This window comes from Rhea pennata, chromosome 8 (genome assembly GCF_028389875.1).
Source record: "Rhea pennata isolate bPtePen1 chromosome 8, bPtePen1.pri, whole genome shotgun sequence".
NCBI classification, from domain to species: domain Eukaryota; kingdom Metazoa; phylum Chordata; class Aves; order Rheiformes; family Rheidae; genus Rhea; species Rhea pennata.
In genome coordinates, this window is record NC_084670.1 from 29,439,299 (window position 1) to 29,464,342 (window position 25,044).

General features: G+C 51.5%; 1 protein-coding gene across 7 annotated transcripts in view; it reads right to left on the reverse strand.

Annotated features, from left to right (window-relative positions):
* The window catches only part of PBX1 (PBX homeobox 1), a 154,581-nt gene extending 130,416 nt beyond the window's left edge, over positions 1-24,165 (reverse strand). For 5 of the 7 annotated variants that reach the window (XR_009959046.1, XM_062580941.1, XM_062580943.1 and 2 more), the window contains exons 1-2: positions 23,492-24,165; positions 20,609-20,682 (exon numbers count right to left, since the gene is read on the reverse strand). Coding sequence is in view for 6 of the 7 variants with exons in the window: in XM_062580941.1 (XP_062436925.1) it covers positions 20,609-20,682; positions 23,492-23,682 (265 nt within the window). In the remaining variant the exon portion in view is untranslated. The remainder of the gene's footprint in view (positions 1-20,608; positions 20,683-23,491) is intronic. The other 2 variants (XM_062580945.1, XM_062580946.1) reach the window with 1 other exon arrangement.
* Positions 24,166-25,044: the final 879 nt, after the last annotated feature.

Sequence of the window (25,044 nt, forward strand, 5' to 3'; positions counted from 1 at the left end):
AGCCCCCCTCCTCGTCCCCCCGCCTCTCCCTCCCCGAAAGGCGCTCTCGGGCCCGTCCTCCAGAACAATCTCGCTGCAGGCAGCTTTTGTAAGGCTCCAGCCCCAAAAGAAAAATGATGGGTTTGAACTCTTAACCCCGCCCCAGAAAAGGCTGGAATTAAAAGGGGTTTATGACTAAGTATGCAGATGGGAATACTGTAATAACAACAGGCGAAATGTTTGCCCAGCAATCCTGGGCTCGTTTCAGAGGAAGGGAGAGCGGGGACGGGGCGGCTTCTGGCCGGAGGATGACGCCACAAAGAAGGAATTCAGCGACTTGGAGGAAAGGGAGGTTGTTGATAAATGTTGGGGCAGAGGCGGGGAGGGGGGCCGGGACCCAAGCGCTACACACTGACACTCCAGAGAAGTTTGCTGTGGCACCGAGCATTTCTGGCACTGACACCCGGCTGGCTCACAAAGCCCCAGACACGGAGGAGGCAAGCAGGGGTAGGAGGAGAGAGAAGGAGACCTCGGCTCCAGGGCTTGCTTGGCAACATCACCAAGGGAAAGGCCAGCTTGCCAAGGATCCACATCTTGCGTGACACTGTCATATCTGATGAGGCTGGGACCCACGATGGGGAACATACTGGAGCGACAGCAAAGCTCTCCCGTGCCCTAAAAACCTTCTGGCCATGGGGGACTGTGCACCCAGCCTCCTGCTAAGAGGGAAGCTTGTAACTGCAAACAAGTGGTTAATTTTTAAGGGCCCTGGGATTCTGGCTCCATTGAAAAGGCAGTAAAATATCAGTGCCTAAGTCACTTTGGATACCAGTTTCAGTATATCTCCTTCCCTTCGTGTCAACAACAGGCTGCAGAAAGCCCCCCCTTCCCACCAAACAGGAACCTCAGGCTATAGGTGACAAATCTCAGCCCCCATCCCAGAGGGGGATACCTCACTCTCTACTTGCTCAATGCTTTCTGCAAGAGGGGATCTCTCGTTCTCTGTCATTAAATCTCCCAGAAGTCCACTCATCATGCATCCAAGCTTCAAATCCAAACCCAGAGCAGAGGCAAACCTGGATCTCTGCAAGTCACCAGGAATATTTTCATACAGCAATGACAAAACGTGGATAGTTCTGCAGGAAACTTTGCAGCAGGTTACCTATGCTGCCACGCTCGCTGCTGGAAGGTGGAGGGCTCTGCATAGGCTCGGAGGTGTCACACTTGCCCTTTATACTTTTCTCGGTGGCATCCAGCTCTAGAGAGATGCTCCTTAGTCCACACCAGAGGAGGAGTGAGAGGAAAGCAAGCATGAGATCCTGCCTTAGATACCATCCAGAAACGCCAGGATTCACTGAATAACTTCATCACATCAAGTGAACCACAAGCACCATAGTAGGAAGCAAGCTGTCAGAGATATTCCACCCATCCTGAAGGGACATCCTCAGCTGCTTCTCTCTCTGCAGGGGACCAACCAGGTGAGTCACCCTTATGGCTTCCGCATCATAGAACAAGGAGCCATCTCACCACCGCTCAGCAGCTGGCCCTTTCACGATGCACCACGAATGAACCACCCCTTCTCTCTAAAACACCTCCTTGCCTTTACACTAGGCTGTGCCACGCACACGGTGTGCACACTGTTTGTAGGAGAGGTTTGTTCCAAGGCTACCAGAAAATACAAGTTCCTGATACTACCAAAACAAGCATTTCCTCCGTTCTCTGGGGTCTTCCATGAGACGCTTGCAAACTGTTTAATGCATGATGCAAATTACTTGCACAGTGTCACACAGCTTGGTAGACACAGACCAGAAAGAGCCACCAAAACACCCAGATCTTACTAATTATCGGGACCCACAGGAGACAAAATCAGAGTCATGCAACAAAAAACACACACCTCCCCAAGCTCGCAGGGAGTCTATGATACTGAACTATTTTTGAGCAATGCTCCTGCTATAAGCACAGTGCTGCATCTCTCTCCTATTCTGAAATTCCCATAAGCCCAGCCAGCAGATCCTGGTCCAGATGAGCTGCATACAGCAACAGGAGTCCCAGAGCAGGAGGAAAGGAGAAGAAACATGTTTGCAAAGGCAGGAAGCAATGGCACAGCGGGGAGTACATCCCTGACCGCATGCCCAGCCCCATCAGGCATCAGTTCCCGGCTTGCACAGCATTTCAGCGCCTGCAGAGAGAGAAGTGGTTCTGCCCCATGGAGGGCTGGCAGGCGGCATCAATGCTCCAGGCAGTTGGAGCTGGCAAGGACTGCCAAGACCTTCCCTCGGCGCCTTCTCCCTGTGCTTGGGAGGCACTGGGTGCAGCCCAGCCTGATGCAACAACAACCCTTGCCAAACCAAGCATCTCGTAGGGGTTTGAGATTCATTCGGATGGGAACACACCCCAGCTGCTTCCCTTCAGGGGCGAGGAAGTAAAGCCGCATGCAAAAAATTCAAGGCACAAATGGCAAGCCAAGAACTCAAGGAGACTTCCCTGTTTGTAACACAGGAATTTCCAGGCATGTTTCACATCTGCCTTAGCTCCACAGGGACTTCAGTGCTTGCAGCATCAACATATGGAGTTGTGACTTGACTTGTGACTCTGATCACCTCCTGTTGACCCACTGAGTTTACCAGAGAAGCCACCAAACTTGTTCCTCATAACAAGCACAATCTTCACTTTGCCTTGCAAACAGAGAAAACGTCTCTCAAGATAGACACGCTGCTGCCGTCTGCAGGGTCAGGAAAAATGGTCTCTAGCAAAGGGGAGCACGCCTTGTATCGTTCTTCAGTGAGACAGCAGAGACACAGGCTCAGCTCCTTTCTAGCAACATGCTGCCAGGAGCCCGCAGCGCACGCGTGCTGCGTAAATGCACAGCTCCTTTCAGGGCCACAGCCCTGCAATGGCAGAGCAGCGAGAGCCTACATGCTGGGAAGCACTCGGATCAGGTAATGGAGGGCGTAGGAGACTCATGAGAAGATTCCTCTGAGTCAGAATAGCTGGCCAGGGGCCAGATCAGCAAGCTCTGCAAAATCAGCTAACAAAACAGGGCACAACCTGGCCCTCCCCAGCCTCTTCCTGCTGCCTCCGAGGTGACCCCTAACAAGCAGTACTGGTCGGCAGAAGCGCTGTCACCGCGGATGGCACCGGGAGTGGGTGCTGGCAAGATGTAGGCGGGACACTGCAGCCAGGGCCAGGGATGGAGATTCAGCCTGCTAAGCCTTGGGGTAGGCTGGTCCCTCTGGGGCCCAGCTCAGCCACAGCCTGGGACTAACTGAATAATTCAGTTTCTCCCCTTACGCAGGAGACTGCACTGCTCTTGTTCATTTAAGCTGAGCGCTAGCTCTTTCTGAGCCAAAAACAGAGCTTGTCTACACCAGTGATGCTTGCAACTTCATCTTCCCCAACAGAGCAGATGAAGCCCCACAGCCCAGCCTCGTACAACATCCCTAAACTTACTCCAGAAAGTTGAACAGGTAACACATTAAAGGAAGCTGAAACTGCTTGTCTACACCAGGACATTTCTAGAAATCATCACATGTGGAAAAGAATAATGATTTTACCCTTGACAAATGGAAGTGGGAACCATCATCTCAGAGCACGGGAAGCCAGAAGATTTATGCCCTGATCCTCCAATTAGCTGTACCTGAGCACATGCTCGTGCCAGGATTGGGCTCTTCACCTTTAAGGGACCACAGCCTTCTGCCCAACCGGATCCCCTTTGGAGACAGGGCAAGCCCTTGATTTCTAGGCAGAGACAGAAATGAGGCATCCAGTCAAGAGAAGCTCCAAGACTGAAACAGGGCCCAGACCAACATATCCCTGCAAAGACACTCAGAAGGAACACCATGGCAAACTACAGTCTCTCTTTTGAAGTATCCCTAAGCAGAGGATTGCTATTTTTTCCTGTGGAGAGATCCTGACCCTCCAACCTCTGCCATACTTGGTGCTAACACCAGTCTGGTTTCTCTAAAAGCACCCACAAGATCTCTGCCGCAAGGTGCTGCCATTCTCTTTTCCTCATCGGCAACTTCCAGACATTCCTGATGCTTTTAAAATCATTATTATTCATTCAAAAGAAGACAGAAAAGGTGAATGGTGGGAAGGAGGCTAAGGCAAAGGTTAAATACTCATCAGGAGCATCCAAAGCATCTGCCAGATGCATGAGTTGGACCAGGGCTAAGGAACAAGAAGTCTAAACTGTTCCATCTTCTCCTTCCTTCCAGCCTGAGCTGGATCTCCTGAGCACTCTCAAACACCAGCTCAGGAAACAGTCTTGCTGCAGCTTTAGGCAGCAGGCTCCTTGCAGCAGGAGAAAACTTACAGCTTACAGAAAGGAGTAAAGCCAAGGCAGTGTCCCAGCTAAAACAAACTGCACTGGCAGGCGGGAAGACCTCTGGGGTAGTGCTGGCAAGTCAACCCTTACACTCCCCCAGTGCAGTCTCAGAGAAGCACCATCCCACACTCAGAGGAGAGCCCTGCAGCCAGGTCAGATCAAAGACCAAGCCAGGGCAATGCAGACATTAGAAACAGACAGGGACTAGGCAGAGCAGGCTGGGACTATGTCCATCATGTTCCCCTGAAAAGTGTCCTCTTCTAGCACAAAGCTTAGCTCAAAGGCACGCATGAAGACGTGCAACACCATCGGAAATGGCAATGCCTGAGAGCTAAGCTATGCACTACATGGGACCCCTTTCCAAGGAAAGCTCTGTCTGCAGCACCGTGCCAGCAGCCTCCATCCCTCCTGCCAAGGCATGGAGGCCTCCGATCTGTAATGGCCTTTCACCCCTTCCTTCCCCTATTTAAGATGAGGTGCGCGCTCAGTGCTGAACACTGGGGCTACTTCCATCCAGTCTGTCTTCCTCATTGAAAATTTCTCTGGTTTCTACCAAAAAATGCAGCACCTCCTCTGTGTCCTTTAAAGTAAATGCAGCTTGGCTCTGTGCTAGGGGGCAGGTTTTAATATCAGCCCCCCTCTACCCATCTGCGACCATTCCGCTCCTCCTTAACAGAGGATTTTTCACACACACCCCGTCCCGTCAGCCTGTCTGTGGCATTTGATTCCTGTCTGTCACTAAGTGATGAGGACAAAGGGTGAGGAGTCAGGAAAAGGTCTGAGCGACTTTGTTCATCGTCTGGATACGAACTTTGGATGAACTCCGTGGGGAAAGAGAAAAGCCGCATGGAGTGGAACGCACCGTGCATAGCTCGCTCTCTCCTCCGGAAAAAAAAAAAAAAAAAAAAAAAAAAAGCTTGAACAAGGGAAAGGGGTGGGAGGGAAAGGGAGAGGAGAGGAGAACATTCCCCATCCCCATGGCGGCAAGCAGTCCTGAGAGCTCCCTGCTCCGAGGAGACAGAAGGATATTCAAACCGCCTTCCCAGGAGGCATGTTCAATAAAGCAGGATGCCAGCGCAGCCTTTTCTCAAACAAATCTGTTAGCGGCGGGCCAGGGGCCAGCCACAAGGGCTTGCTTTTTAAAGCAACCAAATGGGAATTTCCTAATAATAATAATAATAATAAACCTCCCCAAACGTACCACCATGGCATGGTTAAAGTGAAGCATGCTGGCAGTGACAAGAGGTACCTTATGAGCAGACTTTAGTGGAAACACAGAAGAAATGCAAGACAGAGTATCAGATACACCCAGAGCCAGGGCTGAGCCAGGCCTGGGAGCACAGGAATATACCCACAGTACCCAAGTGCTCCCCTGGTGCCTACAGGCACCCACCAACCTGAGCTAGGGGAGATGAGAGTCCATAGCACAGCTGCACGGCTGAAAGGCCTCAGACATCCTAATCAAATACCAAGGGCGAAGGTTTACAAGCACCACTTCTGTCTCCACAGACTCTTGCAGAGCAAGGGAGGAGGCTCATCCTGCACTGCCATGGGTGTGATTTCCCCCAGTGCAAATCTCAAGGACCTGGAAAAGCTACTGCGAGGCATGCTCAGCTTTCTTCTACTTTTTCAGAGCGAAGCCAAACCAGTCTGTACCTAGAAAGCCCTGTGACAGTCTTGCAGATATTAACTATATCAGTCCCTCCTGGGCTGGTAACGATGGCAGCAAGGCCACCACAAACTTTCTCCCAAATTGAGCCCTGGTGAAGCAGCTAACATGCCTCTCACCCCATATGGCAGGCATACTCCCCCTCTGCAGGGAGAGGTAGGCTGGCGTTGAGGACCTGCAGCATGGCGCAGCTACACCACGAAGATCAGGCTGTGACACAGCACCCTTCAAGCATCACAGCCTATCTGCAAGACATGCGTATACACTTGCAATAATTTGTGTGTGGCTCGGCAATTCTGCAAGACCCATAAGAGATCTGCTCAGGGTGCCCATATAAACCATGCTGCATAGGATCGCTCCCTGGAGGCAAAGGGAAATACATGAAATGGCGTATGAGGAAACACATAACCTCCATCCACAGGCTGACTGGGATACATTTCCTACTCTGCCACTTTGAAAATACCTGCCTTAGGCACAACCAATCGGAAATCCAAAGGTCATACTTGAGGCTGTTCATCACCAGGCTTCCCAGCACATCCCAGAAGAGCAGGGGAACTTAACCTCTACCTACCTAGGAAAGTGAGTGAGTTACTAAGGCCCTGCAAACATATCAGTAACTGAGCCCAGGAGAGCACCTGAGAGCTATCCACGTTCAAATCACTAAAATATGTGGGAGGTTCCTCTGGATCCATTTTCTCTCTGCTACAACCACAACAGTCCTACATGCAGGATCAGTGAAAGCACAAGAAGCAATGAAGAGATGTCCCCTGACTGTGTGCACGGTAGTATGCAGGATACAGGTTCCCGTCTGAGCCAGAAAAAACTTTATTTCTTATGCAGTGCCCAAGATACCCAGCCCAGGAAGGAGACCTGCAGAGATGGTCAAGGCAACTACCACTTCCAGATCCACTCTCACCTCTCTGCTTGCAAAGACGATTTCTCACAACCAGGCAAACAACCTGGGATGGGGATAGAGAGCACTGGGACTCTTAGAGGTCTGTAGGAGGGATCAAAGGCTTGGCTTCACCTTATCCAAAGCTACATATAGCTCTGACCCCTCCTGCAGATCTGCCCACTGCACACAAAGACAATGACCACGGAGAAGACAGAGGAATGGTAAAAGGGGCACATTTCTGCAAAGGGAAGTGGCAGAGAAACAGCACGGCCATCGAAGCTGGGCACACAGGCGGCCTCCCCTTCAGTCACCAGTCACCACCAATTCCCTGCGGAGCACGTTAGGGGTAACTTAAGCAGTCTGGGGGCACCGCCCAGGGCCGCTGACAGAGAAACTTTGATCTCCTCCATACACAGCCTGTCCCTAGAGACTGCCTCTAAATTACACAGCAGAGTGTGCCTGGACAGATCAACTCCACAGAGAAAACATCACTCAGCGTGGAAAAGTCTGGTCCACTGCTTACTCCAAAAAGGCTGAAAAACTCCTCTGGCAGCAGGAGAAACCCTTCCTCAGCAGCCCCACTAAGGCAGCCGGGCTCGAGACAGCTCTGGTCAGGGAGAACAAGCTGCAGACGGGGATAATCGGACAAAAGGAAAAGGAAAAACCAGACAAGAGGTCAGCTGGATTGGCCTGTAACCCCAGATGTAGAGGGTGGGAGCCCAAAGAGGAGATGCTGTTGCTGTTGGATCCGAAGATGTTTTGAAAACAGTAAATAAGAGAAATAGGGGGAAAAAAGAAAAAAAAAAGAAGAGGGACTGGGAAGCGGGGGAGGGGGGGGGAGATCTGCTGTGTTGCTTGAAATCCAAGGAGACTCATTAAAGTAAACAGTCCCCCTCTGCCCCTTCCCCTTCCCAAGGATTGTCTCGTCTGCTTCCTAAATCTGATTCCCATTTGTCTTTATACGGTTCTCATTTGTTCTTCATTTAGATCTCCTCCATGCTCCCCACTGAACCTAGGAGAGTTTTCCAAAGCACTGCGCGATGGAGGGGAGCGGTGCCAGGCTCTTCTGTGGAGCCAGCCCTGCCCAGGAGGCAAATTACTGATGAGGATCCCTCTTATCCCACAGTGCAGCCACTGTCTGGTCAGAGACAAGGCACAGGCTCGCAGGCAAGGAGGCAATCGCAGCTGCGAAGGCTGATTCACAGTGGAGAACAAGTCTCCTGCATACAAAATTCAGACCTGGTACCTCAGCCACTACCTCAGGTCCAGACCAGTCCCTGATTTGCAACTCCACTCTCCTTCTCCCAGGATGCAAGAAAAAAAGACAACGGCATCAGCTGAAACATGGGAACAGGGACACACATCAGACAGCACCCATCCCAACACAGAGGAAAAAGCTTCCTCTGTCAAGGGGAAAGGCAGCACCCTGCAAACTAGACTCAAGACAAACCGCTATCCCAGCCCTCAGGCCAAGAAGCAGAAGAGACCCTTGGAAAGGACCCAGGAAGAGCTGCCTGACACAGAACCATCACTACCAACTTTCATGGGGGTACCGCCAACAGCCTGGCGGCCAGCCAGAGAGGAACCGTGACTATGTAACAGGAGCACACGTGACCACAGGGAGTTTGACTGCCCAAGCCAGATTTTTGTGGCTTCACAGAGAAACATGGGAGCCTCAATCTGGTCCAGCAGCCCTGCAGTACAGACTAGAAAGAAAAACAGTGAAAGGGAAAGTAAAAGAGACCAGGAATATGTGACACAAGGGTGACAGGAGAGCAACCACACATGCCAGCAACTCTCAGAGCCCGCGCAAGTGGTTTCCATTTTAATCAGCAGACAGCCTTCTGATTAAATAGGAGCTTAAAAATTATTCTAATAAAGCTCCTTTCAAACACAAACCACAGGGACCTCTCCTAATTGTGTAGTTCTTTTCTCAATCACAGCTTACATATAATAAAGCAGGTCTGTCCAACGCCCTTGCCTACAGCCACGTGCCTTGGTATTCCAGGTGGAGCAAGCTCTACCGAATCGGTGTACGGCATGCTCCCCGGCTGAACTGCACCGGCAAGAAGAGGGAAGCCCAGGCCTGGTTTCCATTAGCAGTTTGCCACAAGATCTCCACGAGGCCTTTGGTAGCTTGCTGCAGATCTGTACCTCCTCCTCTCCTCCTAAAATAAGGCAGTTTAACATAGCTCGATACTCATTTCACAAGCCCCTGTAGCTTGTACTCCCAAACCCAACAGTTTCTAACTGGTAGGCATTAAGACTTGAGGCACACAATGTCACAGCCCTTCCAATGCTTGCTTTCTCCCCTCATCACCAACTACTGCTGTTAGTCCCAAAAGCATCTGACCAAGCTGGGTACGCTCCCTTTGCCAGAGGATGTTCCCAAGGCCTAGTCAAACACTGCAGAAAAGGGAAAATCAAGTTTGTCCTTCAATCAGCATGGACTGTGTCACCTTCCTGGCGTACAGGACATCTGCCTTATGTGCACTGAAAGATCAAGGTCTTCCTCCTTCCTCCACCTCTCTCTATTTTATCTCATTCAACACACCGTTTGGGCCTTTTCCGAGGTAAACGATCCCCACATTTGCCTCTTCTTAAGTCTTACGTCTTCTTAAGCCTCCAACCATGCCGTCACACTGCTGCATCCCTGCCGCGCTGCAGCAGCCCTTTCCAGCCAGCCGGCCAGGACTGTGCAGTTTTCCAGACACACCTGGCATTGCACAAAGACAAGCAAATATTTCTGCAGACTTCACTGTCCCGATCTTGCTGCTCCTCCACACTGCAGTGAAAATATCGACCCAATGCATTAGCCAGAAAGAGCAGAGCATCTGCCAGGCCCCTTCGCTCAGGGACAGGGGAGCTGGGCTAAGACAAGGTCGCACCTGGGTCTCTTGCTCATCTCAGTAGTCAATCTGAGCAGAACCACCATTTCTAATGAGGAATCCCACCTCAGGCTAGAGGTGCCCTTCCCAAACACTCACTTCAAACCTATCCAGATGGAAACATGGGACCCCTTTCTGCAATAAAAAGCACCTTCCAAGCAGCCACAACCCAGGCCCAGTTGTCTATCTGACCCATCCATCAACACAGAAGGAAATCCAGTAGAATGTGAGCTCTCCACAGCAGAGGCCAATCCCTTATCTACTCAATGTGTAACTCAGCAGGATTCAGAAGCTTGTATGGGTATCTTTATGCTATATAAAGCATTTTTCTCCTTTCTGCTTAATGCCTAGGCAGAGCACAGAGCATTTTACAGCTGCTCTCACCACTCCCCCCTGCCAATAAGGAAAGCGGAGACAAAAGATCAGTTTTGCCCCATGACCTTCTCCACCATATCCCCCAACTCCTCCAAAGCTTAAGAAGCCCAGGTGAGCAAATGTTACTGAATGCCCTTGCCAGGCGGAAAGTAAATTCCACCCAACCGGGGAAATGCCAACTGCAGTCAGACCCCAGCATGTGCAAATAGCAGCCGGAAACCTTCGGGAGAGGAATAGCCTGGGCCCAGACGTTCCTGCTGATAATCCTTCTTGGGATGCTTCCACCAGAAGCTCCCATAACAGAGGAAAGATGTTTACATGACTATTTGGAGGAGGGTACAAAAAAAAAGGAAGAAAGAAAAAAAGAAAGAAAGAAAGAAACATTTGCTATCGCGCTAAGTGACCTTTTGAGCCACTTGGGGACAGAATTACACAAGAGCTTTTGGAGCAAGCTATGCAATGCGCTCCTCGCTCCTGCTCCCACGCCGGTGGCCTGCGCTGGCAGGTGACGACCTGGAGGGGCAACGCTTCATTCCTCCGTACGCGTTTAAAAGGCTTGGCATCTCCTACCCGTGTCTGCAAAGGCAGCACCCACATTCGTGTCACAAAGTTGAAAAACAGCCACTTTAGAAAATTCTGCATTAAGCACAAGGGAAGAAGCAGTCCACTACGAGCTTGCTGAGCAAAGCGCTTCAGACTGCTTCATTTCACATAACTGAATGCGTAAATCAAGGAATTGCTCCTTGGATTTTTCTCCATTAGCAAAGTATACTGTAACTCCCCTTCTCACCACCGATGCTGATCAACACTTCACATCTGCTGACCAGATCTAACAGCCAGGATTTTCCGGGGGAATAACACATTCACAGAAAACACCATTCCTGCCACCTGCTCCCCCCACATGCACAACTTTGCTGGGAGCAGGAACGCAGCAGGCTCTCCAGTCTTAGCAGGCAAACGCATAACGAAACTCAGCAGCCGGAAGACGAAGCTCGACAAATTCAGATCAGAAATAAACACACTCCCTTTCAAAGCAAAGGGTATTAAACCCTTCAAAACACCACCTCCATGATGGTGGTGGACTTCCCACCGCCTGCAGTTTTCTATGCAAGTCCTAATGCCTTTCTAAAAGGGACCTTTTAAGCAGAAAGCGCACGTTTCATACAAGAAGTGCTGGGTGATGTTGTGTGCCCCGTGCTAGGAAGTCAGAACCAATTACTGTAGCATCTCCCAACTCAATTCTTCTAATTTGGGGACTGAATGGACTGGACCTTTTGCCTAGAGAGTTTCATACGTACCATTTAAATTCTATTTAAAAAAAAAAAAAAAGAAAGAAAAAAAGGATTATAATAAATTTGCAACCTTCTACAGTTAAGGGCTACTCAAGTTAAAAGCTGAATTCACAGCTTAAACCCGGCGATCTAGCCATCCAGCGGCAGAACTAGCGAGCTCGAGGTATTGTATCGTTCTTAACGTTTCACCAGAGAATCACTGCACTCAAAAAGAGAAGGATGCGTGTAAACAAGCAAACGTACACCCGCGAGCAGCTTGGGTTTTGAAACATTAATGTTGAAATTAGAAAGGCACATTTCGGAGACTTCTAGGCTGATTCGCTTTCATTTTGGCTCCAGCCTCATACATATCAAATGTCAAAGGAAACAGTCGCACTGAATTAAGGGGGGGGAAGCCTGCACAGTGTAAACACACGCAGGATTGGGACCGCTGAAGTTAGGAAACCAGCAAAGAACAATGAACACTGAGCAACTGGAACAGTATTTTTGCTGGTTAGCCTGCCACTGCTAATTTTGCTAATCGACATCACTTTGGAATTTGAAAATGTTATCCAACCAGGAGAGAAACTTGATTTTCCTCTCCTAATAACAAGGAGAGGCAGGCCAGCCAGGCTAGGCCAAATGTTTTGTTACAAAATGCTGCATGTGAAGCGACTAAAAGGGGGACATAAAAGTGATGAACTGAGTTTCCGTGTTCGGGCTTGGACGAAACACAAAACGCAGCCAGCAGTAAAGATGGGCTGACTCCCCTCGCAAAGCCCACTCCGTTTATTTTGCATCAGTGCCGAAGCAAGATGGCATGGTTATTTTAAATCATTCCGACTCCTCACAGCATTGGCTTTTCTGGGGCTTTCCATTTATCAGTATAGATTTAAAAAAAAAAAAAAAAAAAAAAAAAGGTGGGGAGAGGAAGCCCTGCTGCTTAATGGTATCTGCTTAAAGATATTCTGGGTAAGGCTTCTCCTATAAATAAAAGATCGGGCCCCCAGAACACGTGCAGCGGGGAGACAACGTGCTTCTTCCAGAAGGTGTTGGAGGGGATTTCTATTATCTGCTTTGGCGAGTTCCCCAAAATGCTGAGAAGCAATGACAACAAACTGCTCTTCAGCACGCACAACAGCCCGCGGCTGGCAGAGACCTGCAGACAGGCAGCTTGGCAAAGCGGCTTCCTCCAGCAGCGATCCCCTCCGCAGGGCTGCCTGATGCTGCTGCCGCCTCATGTTTGCCGCCAGGGAAAGGAGCCGGTAAAGCAAAATCTGTATTCAGAGGTTTTCCCAGCAAAATGATTGCCTGGACTCTTCCCTTCATTCCCCTGCTCTGTTCAGCAGGCCTGAAGAAAGCTATTAAGGGCTGGGGAAGAGAGATTAGCAACCGCCGACGGCGGAGCGAGCGGTGAGCAGAGGAAAGGTGACTACAGGGAGAAAAGCGAGAGACCTAGATTTACAAACGCGGCTCGGAGACGAGAACCGCCCTGGGAAGCTGCAGGATCCCGTCTCCTAGGGTCCGCGTGCCGAGGGATGTCCCCGAAAGAGTTAGTCAAAATCCACCGGCATGCAGGAGCGCGCAAAACCCCTCCAGTGGGCAGAGCCCCCCTAAGAGCTAAGCGGGGCCACCCGTGCGCCAGGCGTCATTCCCGTCGGCCTCCCTCGTTTCCACTTCAGGGAGAAACTGGTACATTTTAAAGCACGCAAGAGATGTGCAGGCTTGGCTGCTCAGCCAGAGAAGAGCAGGGACCCACAATCCAGAGGCAGGGTGGAAGGGGGCTTCTCCCCTCCTTGCACACCCCTTTCGAAGGCAGAGATCGCTGTGGGACTGCATGTCTCAGGATCACGCTGTACTGGCTTAAAAAAGAAAAACAAAAATCCAGGGGCAGGGCTCACGAGTGCAAGGCCAAGAGATTAATTCTTCAGTGCCTTTTTTTTTTTTTTTTTTTTTAATTGACACTTGAGTAAGCCAACTCCATCCCAAACAAACCCGCAACACCGGGAGAAAGCAGCACAGCATCTCCTCCCACCCCGTGCATCTCGGCTCCCGAATTCCTTCCCAACCCTGCTCCCGGCCTGACGACGCCACACTTTAATGCATTCAGCCTACAGCCTCCTTAGGCCACGGCTTTCTGTAATTTATACCTATACTGCCCGCCACCTTGTATTATTTAAGTCAGCAGATTGCTGACTGCGGTAACTGGGGATGCAAAGCCGCTGAGACTCGCGGCACGGGCCGACCGCCTGGCCCTTCAAACCATCATTTTTGGTTTCAAACGCAGTTCCAGGCAGATGCTCCCCAAAGGCAACATTACGGAGAAGGAATTTCACTGAAAAACCTCCAGCCTCTCCATCACCAGAGCACGCCGGGGAAGCGACGGTCTGCACAAAACCACGCGGGTGCCCGCGATCACCCGAATAGCCAAACACACACACATGCCTGCAGGCCGGGCTCCGGTAGAGGTTATTGCATCGGCATCTCACGCAGGCTGGCAGCGTTCAGCTGTCGTGTTTGACTCAGGACTTGCAGTCAAGGGACCAGATACTGCTCATAAGCAGCTTCACCCGCGGCTGGGGACTCCTGCCGGTGCGACCCAGCCGGGGAGCTTCTGCGGGTACGTTTGGGGAAAGCTAAGGACACGGACTGAGCCTGGGAAGGGCCTTGGTTTATTAGATTATGGACGGCCTCATGCAAATATGGCCATATTGATCTGGTCTGCAAACACCTGGCTGGGAATAAAAGCAGCCCCTGAGTATACAGAAGCTGCTATAGATTATTAACCAGACCCACCGCTGTAAATCACATTAGCTCCTTCAAAACCCCAACCCAGGACTGCAGTCCCCTTGTGCTAGGCGCTGTACGCGCAGGAGAGCGCACGTCCCCGCTGCACACAGGAGCGTTGCTTCTCCCCGCCAGGCATCCAGAAACCCAAGGATTCAGCACATCTCAACGCCAGCCCAGAAGCAGGGAGGCTGCCGAGGGGCACCCTGCAGCGGGGCCCCGCTGCCAGTCACAGCAAAGCCCAAGGCCAACCTGAAGCACACACAGCACAAGAAGGATGAAACCTGCTGCCCAGCAAGCTGCATTGGGAACGCAAGGCAGGAGAAAACCAAAAAAGGTTGAAGGGAAAAAAAAAAATGCGTATATATGTGTATATATATACACACACACACACATATATATGTATTTTATGTATTACTGCTCTTAGTGCAAATGCAGCCCCTGCTCCCGCTGGGCACTGGGGGAGAATCATATTTCTCACCGGTTGCAAACGTGGCAAATGTTGCCCTGGTGCACAGAGCACAAGCTAAATAGCAGGGCCTCTCCTGCGTCCCGAAGCACCGGAGGGCCTAAGGAGAAGCATAGGGAAAAAAACCCTGTAGTAAAGTGCTTTGCAGCACATTTGCAGAAGATCACAAAATCCTCTGTAGAGCTTCATTAACAGAGAGCACAGCAGTTCCTGGACCGAAGGAGGAACTGGGAAACCGACTTAAATAATACAAGGTGCGGCGCCAAAGGCAGAGAAGGCATCCTCGGATTTCTTCATTCCCCCCTCTGAAGTCCCCAGCTCTGATTGAGCAGAGGCGCAAACGGCAGCACATTCTAGTGCATCTCACTGCAAAAAAAAAAAAAACCCATTTACATTTAAAACAGCACCCTGCTCCCCTCAAGAATTGCTGCATGCAGTAATTTCCTTGCGAGAAGAAAGAAACACGATGAAATTGTCTCAGAGTTTCTCTCGCTTTCTGTTTCCAAGCGCTGGCCTGCGTGCAGCGAGCGGGAGCCTGCTCCCAGAAACAAATCGCGCAATTGCGACCGCTTACGAGAGCTTTGCTCGCAGACGCTCGGGGAAAACCCCTCCGCAGGTCTCAAATAAGGGAACTTGAGCCGTTCTCCCTAGAGAAATTTAGGCCTGAGAGATCTTCCGACCTTCTCGTTTGGAGCTACAAAGCGCAGTAACGAGATCTCTTTCCCCAGGCCAGTCCGCGGCAGAGAGAAACCCGGGAGCGACGGGTGCACCGAGCACCGACCCCCGGCTCTGCGCAGTGGGACGCCTGCAAAAACCAACCCTGGGAAGGAAGGAGAAAGGAGGGAAAAAAAAAAAAAAATCACGGCTCTGCTCTCCGGCTGCCCGAGCGGAGAGGCGCTGGGGAGCGGTAACGCGGCGCCTGAGCCGGGCCTGGCTTCGCCGCTTTGCTGCGAGGCCCGGGGGGGAGGAGGTGAGAGGAAAAGCCTGCTGGCAGCCCCGTGCTCTCCACCTCCTCCCCCGGCAGATTGCAGGAGGCCAATTTTGATTAAACTAATTAAGCCTGCTCCGTTCAAAGAGCTCCAACCACATGCTACCAGGGGAGAGGAAGAAAATATAAAATTAAAAAAAAAGGGGGGGGGGGAGGAAAAAAAGGGGAAATCTCCCCGCAAGCACGCTTCTCCGGCGCTACCCGCTCCCCGGCAGATCCCTGACGGACAACGCCGCGTTCGAAGGGAGAAGCTCCGAGGCAGGACCCACCGCCGCCGTCGTCGCAGCGGCGCAACCCCGGCTTCCGCGCGCGGGAATTTTCCGCTCTCCCTTCGAGCGGAGCCACGCGAGGGTCCGAACCGGACCTGCTCCTTCCGGGGTGGGGGGAAAAGCCAAGCCAAAAGCCAAGCCAAGCCTTCCTCCTCGGCGAGGGGCAGGGGGAAGAGAGCGGCAGGGCTCCGGCTGGACCTCCGAAAAAACGCAGAGCGGGGCAGAGCGCAGCCCCTGATGCTCCCGATCCTCCAGGGCTGCAACTGGAGCAGTTTCATTATCAGCTTTTGAGAAAGCAGAATTAAGCCTTAGGTGCAGCACTGCATTGAAATTCAAATTGGGGTGTTTAACTCTCCTCAGCACCTTTGGAAACCTCGGTGGAAATGCATAATAAAAAAGTGAGGGCAAGGTTTTAAATGATGCTGGGGAGGGAGGGAGGGAGGGAGAGCAGGAAAGCAAGCTGCCCCCTAGTCGGCCCTGTGAAAACTTCATCAGATGGGCCGCGGGCGGGCCAAGACGTGCCACTCTTAGAGCCCCACTCTGCACCCCAGAAACCATCCAGCTCTGCATACAGCACGCCTGCCCCTTCTCTCCCCTCTGCCTTTTGGGTGGGATTTTTTTTTTTTTTTTTTGGCGGGGGGGGAAGAGAAAGAGGAGAAAAGGGAGGGAGGAAGAAAGAAAGAAACCCTATAATGTAACTGCTGTATTAAAAAGAAATGGCAGGCAAGAATAATAAGAGAGGTGTCAGAAGTGAAATACAGTAACAGACCTTAAAAAAAAAAAAAAAAAAAAAAAAAAAAAAAAAAAAGAGAGAGAGACTACAGTTCTGTGATGGGGGTGTTAATTGAACACAGAGCTGGAGAGAACAAAGGGGTGTTAAGGAAAAAAAGAAGGGGGAAAAAAAATCCTACCTCCTCCAAAGATCTGATTTAAGTTTGGTGAAGATAATGCACGGGGAAAGGTAGCTAAGAGGCACCGTATATAGCTATTATGTTCTAAAATTAAAAAAAAAAAAAACAAACCCATTATTCAACAACAACTGCACGGCTAATCAGTGCTGTCTATAAATATTCCACTTAGTAAATTTTATCGTTGGTGGTATGTACATTTTTCTTTTAAACCCGCATTACTTTGACGCGGGCGGGTGAGGGGGCTAAGAAAATAAAATCAGGGCATTTGAAATGAGAAGTCAGGGTCTTTTTATGAAGCAAAATTCGCCCAACTGCCCTCACCTCCCCCAAAAGAGCGGAGAGAAAGTGAAGCGGCACGGAAAGCTCTTAAGGAGGAGGAATCAGATTAAATGGCCATATATCCTGCGTTCACCCTCTCTCTCGCCGCCGATCCGCGCCGACCCAGTGAGCGGGGAGTTGGGGAAGGCTCGCAGCAGAAAGAGACGCTGCTGCATTTTGACAGCAGATATTTTCCAGTTTGCCATCCAAGGACCCCACGTTGGCGTACGCCTTGCCTGATTCCTCTGCTTAGCTATTCTGCTCAGGCAGAGAATAGCAAGGGAAAAAAAAAATACAAGAGGAAAAAAAAACAAGGAAAAAAGACAGAAAGAAGACAGAGCCCCTACTTTCACCTTCAAACTTTTTTTTTTTAATATATAAATCAGCAATCCAATTTCCGATTTCCATTCCTATTGACGGAGGAATCAATTGTATTTAGGACAACAATGCCTCCGATTTCCATAATTATTATTCCAAAAAGCCAGCCAGCCATTTGAAGGCAGTCCTGCCCCTCCGCTTGCAACAAAGCAACCAACAGCAAGTGAAAACACACCAAATGAACGCAGACAACTTATATGTATATTTAAGCGGCAATTTTTTCCTACACGCTCCCACTTGGATCAAATCTCTCAACTTTTATTACTTTTAAACAGACATCACCCCAGAAGAGACAACCTCCAAGCTGCAGACAAAAGACAACCGACAGACTCCAACAACACAGCTTTTAAATAAAACGTCTGTAAATCCTTTAAAATAATTGAAGAGTCTGCGTGCAAAAGGGAACTCTTCGGCCAGTAAAGACGACTTCTTTTTCTAACAACTTTATGGACACTTTGGGTTTGCTCAGACAACGTTAACGCTATGAAATATTAGCCATAATGTTGCAAGAGACGGTGGTAAAGTCTCCATAAGGCTCTGGAGTCACTTAAATCAGGCAGTGGGTAACTGCATGCACGTTTCCGCACATCATAACGCTGGGGAGGAGGGAGGGAAGATGTACACATGCACTTTCAAACACCCACCAGTGACCACAAACAAGCACCAGGATTTCAGACAACAGCAGCGTACGTGACACCCTGCAACACACGCAAAAACATGGGAATCAAAATGAAAAGTGGGAAGAGAGAGAAGCTGTCTCAACTTTCACCACTGCCCACCTGCACGGAGCCTCCCGAGACCGCCAGCAAGGAATGTGCAAACAGAAGAAAGTGGTACCCTCATCCCCAGAAAAACCAAGGCCATCTTCTTCCAGGCTCAGGCCTACAAAGCCCCAGTTAAAAATAAGAAGAGATACCATCTGGCCATTTGCTTGCTTACAAAGTGTGACTTTTGGGGACACAGGTGAGGGGAAGGGGAGGAGGTCTTTCAATTTGCAAGGCAAAATCGTTCACTGTAAATATATTCGAAGATAAACAGTGTTCCTAAAGCCATCTCAATTGAACCTCTTCAGAGGCCTCTTTACAGCAGCCTTGAATCTAAATAACCCAGGCACAGCAAATAAAATTTAAAAAAAAAGAGAGAGAGAGAGTAAGCCCCAGTCTGCACCTCAATATTCTTTATTTTCATACTTCAAACTATCTCTCCGGATTTTACTCTGGAAATGGGAATTAGCACACTTGGCTACTATGAGTGCCCACACCTCTCAGCTTTCCCCACAGCATCCCCAAGCAGGAGGGCGCCCAGCTTCCCCATCAGGCTCAGTCCTAGCAGATTCCCTATCCCATAACTTTGCAACTGCATCCATAGCAAAGCTGGGCCGGCACGGACCGGATCCCTTGCTAAATAGCCCATTGCACAAGCAATATATGTAGCATTACAAGTGCACTGAGAGAAAAGGGGAAGAGGAGCAGTTTCCTCGGCTAAGAGAAAATAAAAGAAGAAAGAGGGAGAAGGGAAAGGAATTGGATGGTGCCTCTTTTTTTTTTTTTTTTTTTTTTGTCTATTCTTTGGAAATGGAGGGAAGCACTGAGAGAGATTTTAAAACCAACCACAAAAATTTATCTCTGTACAGTCCCCCTTACATTATATCATATGAACTCCATACAGGTTCCCATACAGAGTCCATTACATTGTGTTATGGGAAGTACATAACGAACGACTTCTCGGTAAGGTCAGACATGGCAGCACGGCCTTAAGGACTTCAGAGCGCCGAATGCCATCAGGAGGTGCTTTGTCTAGGTTACAAGCTGCACAAACAACATTTAACAAAGGGCTCCCTTAGTCATTTTATATATATTGCAAGAGTCAAGTAATTGTATTTTCAATCAGCTGCTCACACTACGTGGTTTTATATATATTTAAGGAGAGAGGAGAAAAAAAAAGTAAGACTCAGATTCAGGTTTCCGAAAGCTGTTCCCCTTTATGTGTAACTATCAATGTATATCAACCGGGTGTGCAATCATATTTATTGTCACTTTCATTCATGTCATGCCCTTGCTTATATGGTTTAAGATATGAATTATTGACTGTTACAATCCTTGTTGTAAAAAGGGGGGGGGGGAAGCCAAGTACTTTGCAGCCTGCTAAAACAAGGCAGCAGGATCAGCACAGAGAAACCTGCCGATCGCCTCCGACAGGCGAGAGCAGAGATGAACCCCCCTCTCCCTGAATTTCTCAATTTCCCCCCTTTCCCTCCATTTTTTCAAAGAGATTCCAACAAATAAATAAATAAGTGGTGCATGTTGCTAAATGTCCTTCTCTGAGCATCTGTTGTTTAAGATCACCCTTGATTGATGACTGCTATTTTTTAATTGTTGCTTTTAAAATTTAAATGCCCCCCTGGGATGTGTTATAAGTGTGTTAGTACATGGTAGGAGGTCTGGAAAGTGGGAAACAGCAGAACCGACGCTCTCATGTCATTAGCTTCTTTAGAAGCCTGAGAACACCCCATGTCGTAAAACAACAGTACCCTAAAGTAACTAACAATCTAATATATTGCTTTCACTAAAGGCAACTGACAACTTGCTCTTAGGTGAGCTAGCCTGGATGATTGGCAGACATAAGCATTTTAACTCTTTCTTTAAAATATATATATATAGTAAGAGACCTTCAGATTTACATAACTAGTAACTAGCAGTAAAACTATGCAATTTCATTTTGTGGCTTTTTTTTAAAAACTCTGTATTCAGATTTTTTTAAAAAAAAATAACAGCGCCAAGTTGTAAAGAAGGAACTAAAGCAAGAGAGAAACATAAGGGGTTTGATTTTTTTTTCTTCCCCCTCAAAAAGCAACAAATAAAAAGAAGCTATACAATAGAAATTTAACCACGATATTTTCCCTTGCAGACACAAACCACGTTATGCAAGTCCAATGCCAGAAAAATTAAACACAGGGTAGCTATTTCCCCCCCCTCACTTAAATTACACGTTGAGGGGGAGGGGGGATGCACAAACTTTGTTGCACGATAAATACCCTTAAAGAGCAGAAGGAAAAATAGAGAACAAACAGCTTTGATTTCCTACCTGTTTTTTCTTTGATTTCACACAAGACATTAAAAAGGGCTGGCTTCATCCTGTGGCAGTTTAAAGCATGTTTCCTGGAGAGAAAAGAAAGAGGAGGCAGGGTGAGCTCAGGATGTCACGGCAGCCCAGGAGAGGTTCGCAACCCCGAGCCGGCGGCTCGGCGGAGGGGACGCTGCGCCGGGGCCCGGCGGCGCCCCGGGCTCGGCCGCGGAGGCGGCTCGGCCGCTCGCCCCGCGAGGACTTGGGGGACGAGGCGCCCGCGAGCGCCGGGGCCGCCAGCGGCCGCCTGCCTACCGGGCCGGGGGGCACGAACCACGCCGGTTCAGAAGCCGCCTGAAAACAGCGTTCGCCACCAAGAGGCTTGCAGAGCCTCGGGGGTCCAAGCCGGGCTGCGCACCAAGCCAAAGCCGGGAGCCGCGGGAAGCCGAGCTTGGTTTGACTATCGTACTCAAATACACCCGTGCACGGAGAGGCTCCTTCCGTCTCCCACCTCCGACACGAAATTCAACCATGCGTTTCACTCAGTTCATTCTGCAAAGGGAGGGGGGTGTTGTTAAAAAAAAAAAAAAAAAAAAAGGAAAAAAGAAAGAAAGAAAAGCCCCCTTTTCGCAGGGTTGGAAACATTGCCCCCCGACTAGAGCTGTCAATCCAGGGAATTTCTGCACCCAACTTGGAGTACAGAAATGCACAGCCACGGGCACACGCACGTACGGAGCGAGAAACGCACTTCCCCACGCTCATGCTACACTTCTCATGGGCACCAGCTTATCCGCAGGTGTTAAAATTTAATTCTTTACAACTTGGACACCAAACACATTTAGAAACATTGCCAGATGCTTCTGGGGAAGGGGACAGTCCAGTTTAACGTCTCTGGGTTTGGCTGTTATTATTTAGGAATTGACCGTTTTTTTGCGGGTTTCGAGGAAAGAAGGGAGCTGCAGGGGGGAAAGGGGAGGGTTTTAATCTGATGGTTTTGAAACCCACCATGTGCCTGCTGAGGCAAAGCAGCAGCGGGTTTTTTTTATTATTATTATTTTAAGCCATACAATCATTCTGCAGAAGGTCTAGCTGTATAAAAGGCTGTTCCTATCAGGCACCAGTTACGGGAATTCTGTTTACCAACCGAAATTACATGGGAAGACGATGTGAACATCTGGCAAGCATTCACACTACTTACCCCACCACCCACAACACGGTAAAAGATTTATATCTAGGATGAAGCCTCTCAAAGGTATTTACCCTCGCGGAACCACAGCGTCCCATATCTGCACACCCAGATGGGCACAGACATTGGGCTATAAACAAATCACATACATAAGCTTCAGGGGCCCTTTTACAATTAACAGTGGCACTTTGCATCTTCCCAAAACTTAACACACATGCACACACACACAAAAAAAGTGGCAAAACGACCATGCAACAGAGGGACGGATGCAAGAAATGCAAAGCCCAACATCACCAATAAATACTGTGTGTCTGGCAGCTCAAAATAAATAAATAAAAAGTACTGTGAGGAAGCAGCTGAAATAGTCTAGCAAAGCAAAACCATAAAGCCTTCTTCTTCTAGATCTGTGCTGGCTTGGTTTTACTGATTTGATTAAACTGCACTGAATTACCCATGCAGGAACCCACAAAATCCCTGGTACTTTCAGGAGAAAGACCCCTCGCTTCCCCCAGGCTGACTGGGGAGAAAGCGCAGTGTTTCCTCCTCCTAAGATCTACTCTGCCCCTGCAAGAACACAGAAGAATTAGTAAGATCATCCCAATAAGCAATGTTTTGGGGAGCTGGGAGCTGCTTATCAGCCGGGAAGACAGGGAGACGTGATGTAAACAGAGGTCTGGGGGCTACTTCGAGCCCTCGGGAAGTTCCCACAAAGCGAGTTGAGGGGTCTGTGCAGTGCGTTTTTCCAGGAACAATGTATTCCAGCAATCTGTTCCAGTTGGGAACATAAATGCCAGGGGGAACGACACCACACATAACAGCTCGGCACCAGCGGAGAATAAAATCCAAACGCACCCCAGACCATTTGGGGCAACTTTTTTTTTTTTTTTTTTTTTTTTTTTTTTTTTTGAACTATGCCCTCAATGTTTGGATGTTTGGATTTTTTTCCCCTCAACTTTTGCTAGCGCCTTTGAAGGTGTGTATTTGCTTTGCGCTCCTTGAAGTCAAGTGTGATTCAGTTGCCGGTTTTTGCAGCCTTGCTTCCTTTTAAATACCCCTGCATTTTCTTTTAAAGCTTCTATGGACGTCCTTTCAAGCATAAAACCGCGGCCTTAAAAATAATAACCCAGGGCCCCTCAATGAGCACATTAAAAAACTAAAAAAAATAAAAAAGCGCCCCAAAACGGCACGGCACTTCAGGCATTTATTCGGCGCGATCCAAAACGCATCCATCTCCTCCTAAGAGCAGCACGGTTCTCGAAACAAAACGCGCTCCCAGCTGCACGGCTCTCGGCAAGGCTGCCGGAGCCGCGCTGCCCGGGGCTCCGCGCACCGAAACCCGCGGCAAACTGCCCCAAAGTTGGGAGCGGGGTTGGGGGGGGGGATGAAAAAAAGGGGGGAAAAAAATAAAAACTTTTTTTTTTTTTAACCCCCGTCTTTTGCCCACCCTAAGCGGCCCATTTCTTGGGAAGCAGGTCTGCCGCGGCCCGGCCCGGCCCGGCCCGGCCGCCCCCCCGGGGATCCCCGCGGCTCCGGCCGAGCGCGGCGCGGGGCAGGCGGCGGCTCCCGGCGGACAACAAAGACCGCGCGGGGCGCACAAAAGGCGGCGGCGGCCGCGGCCCCGGGAAACTTCCCGGCCGCGGCACCTGCGCCCGCGGGCAGCGCCGCGCCGCGCCGGGCCGGGCCGGGCCGGGCGCGCCCCCCTCCACCCCCGCGCTCACCTGGCCTGCGCCTCGTCCAAACTCTGGTCCGTGATGGTCATGATCTGCTGTAAGATGTCTCCGATGTCCTGCTTCCTGCCGGCCTCCCCCTCCGCCCCGCCTGGTCCATCCTGCATGTGCTGGGACAGGCCCGGGTGGCCCGGCATGCCCACCCCGCTGTGCGTGTGCATCAGCCGCGGCTGGTCATCCATCGCCAGTCCCCGGCTCCCCTCGGCCGCCTGCTTCCCGGGCTCCGGCGGAGGCGGCGCGGCGCGGCTGGGGCTCGCCGCCGCGCTCGCTTTCTTTTCTTGCTCGCTTTCTTCTTCTTCTTTCCTTTCCCCCCCACCTCTTCTTCCCCAGCCTCTTCCTCTTTGCTTTTTTTATTTATCCTTCACGCTGGCTTCCAGCTCCGCGGCGGGGAGGAAGAGGAGGAGGAGGAGGAGGGAAAAATTTAAAAAAATAATAATAAAAAAAAAGGAGAGCGAGAGAGACAGAAAAGAAAGGGGAAAAAATCCCTTTGGTTGCTGGAGGAGGGAGGAAGGGAGGGAGGGAGGGATGAAGGAGGGAGGGAGGGAGGGAGAGAGGGGGGGTTCCGGGGAAGGGAGGGGAAACGGCGGCGACTCCAAAAGCAGGGCAGCTCAGCCCTGCCGCCCGGGAGGGACGGCCGGGGGGCGGGCGGCGAGGCGGGGGCCGCCGCGGCCGCGCAGGGGCTGCCGCCGCCGCCGCCGCTGCTGCTGCCGGGCCGGGCCGGGCCGCGGCGGGGCGGAGCGGAGCGGCCGCGGCGATGGCAGCGCCCGGGGCCGGAGCGGCGCCGCGGCGCGCACCGGGGGACGGCTCCAAACTTTCCCCCCCCGCCCCCCCACCCCGCGGCCGGGCTCGGGGCTCGCTGCCCGCCCGCCCGCCTCGCCGCCGGCCTCGCTCCGCTCCGCTCCGCGCCCGCCAGCGGGGCCTCCCCTCTGCCCCGGGCCTGCGCGCGCCGCCCGCCCTCCCCTCCGGCGCTCGCCGCCTGCTTTTGTTCGGCTCCGGACTCCTCAAACTGGCACGGAGGAGCCCGAGGAGCAGGAAAGGGGCAGGCCGCGGCCGCCGCGGCGGCGGCTCCCCGCCCCCCCGGCGCCATTGGCGGCGGCGGCGGGAGGGCCGGCCCCGCCGCGCCCGCGCCGCGCCGCGCCCGCCCCTCCATCTCCGGGTTCAGAGGTGGGCCGGGGCCGCGGCCCGCCCGCGCCTTAAAGCGCCCGCCGCCGCCGCCGCCGCCGCCCTGCCCGCGCCCCTCGCAGCGCCCGCCATGCCGCCCCCCGCCGCCGCCGCCCTGCCCGCGCCCCTCTCAGCGCCCGCCATGCCGCCCCCCTCCCCCGCCCTGCTCGGCCTCCCCCGGCTCGGCCCGCGCAGCGCCCCCCGGGCTCCTTCGCCCTCGCCTCGGCGGCTCCTCGCCGTGCCCCGTCCTTCCGCGCGCTGCCGGTGCGCGGGGCTCCCGCGCAGCCCCTCGAGCGGGGCCGCGGCCGCGCCGCGTCCTCTCCTCGCGCGCCGTGGCGATTTACGCGGCTTGGGGGCAGGGGCCGTGGTTTAGCTGGAGGTGG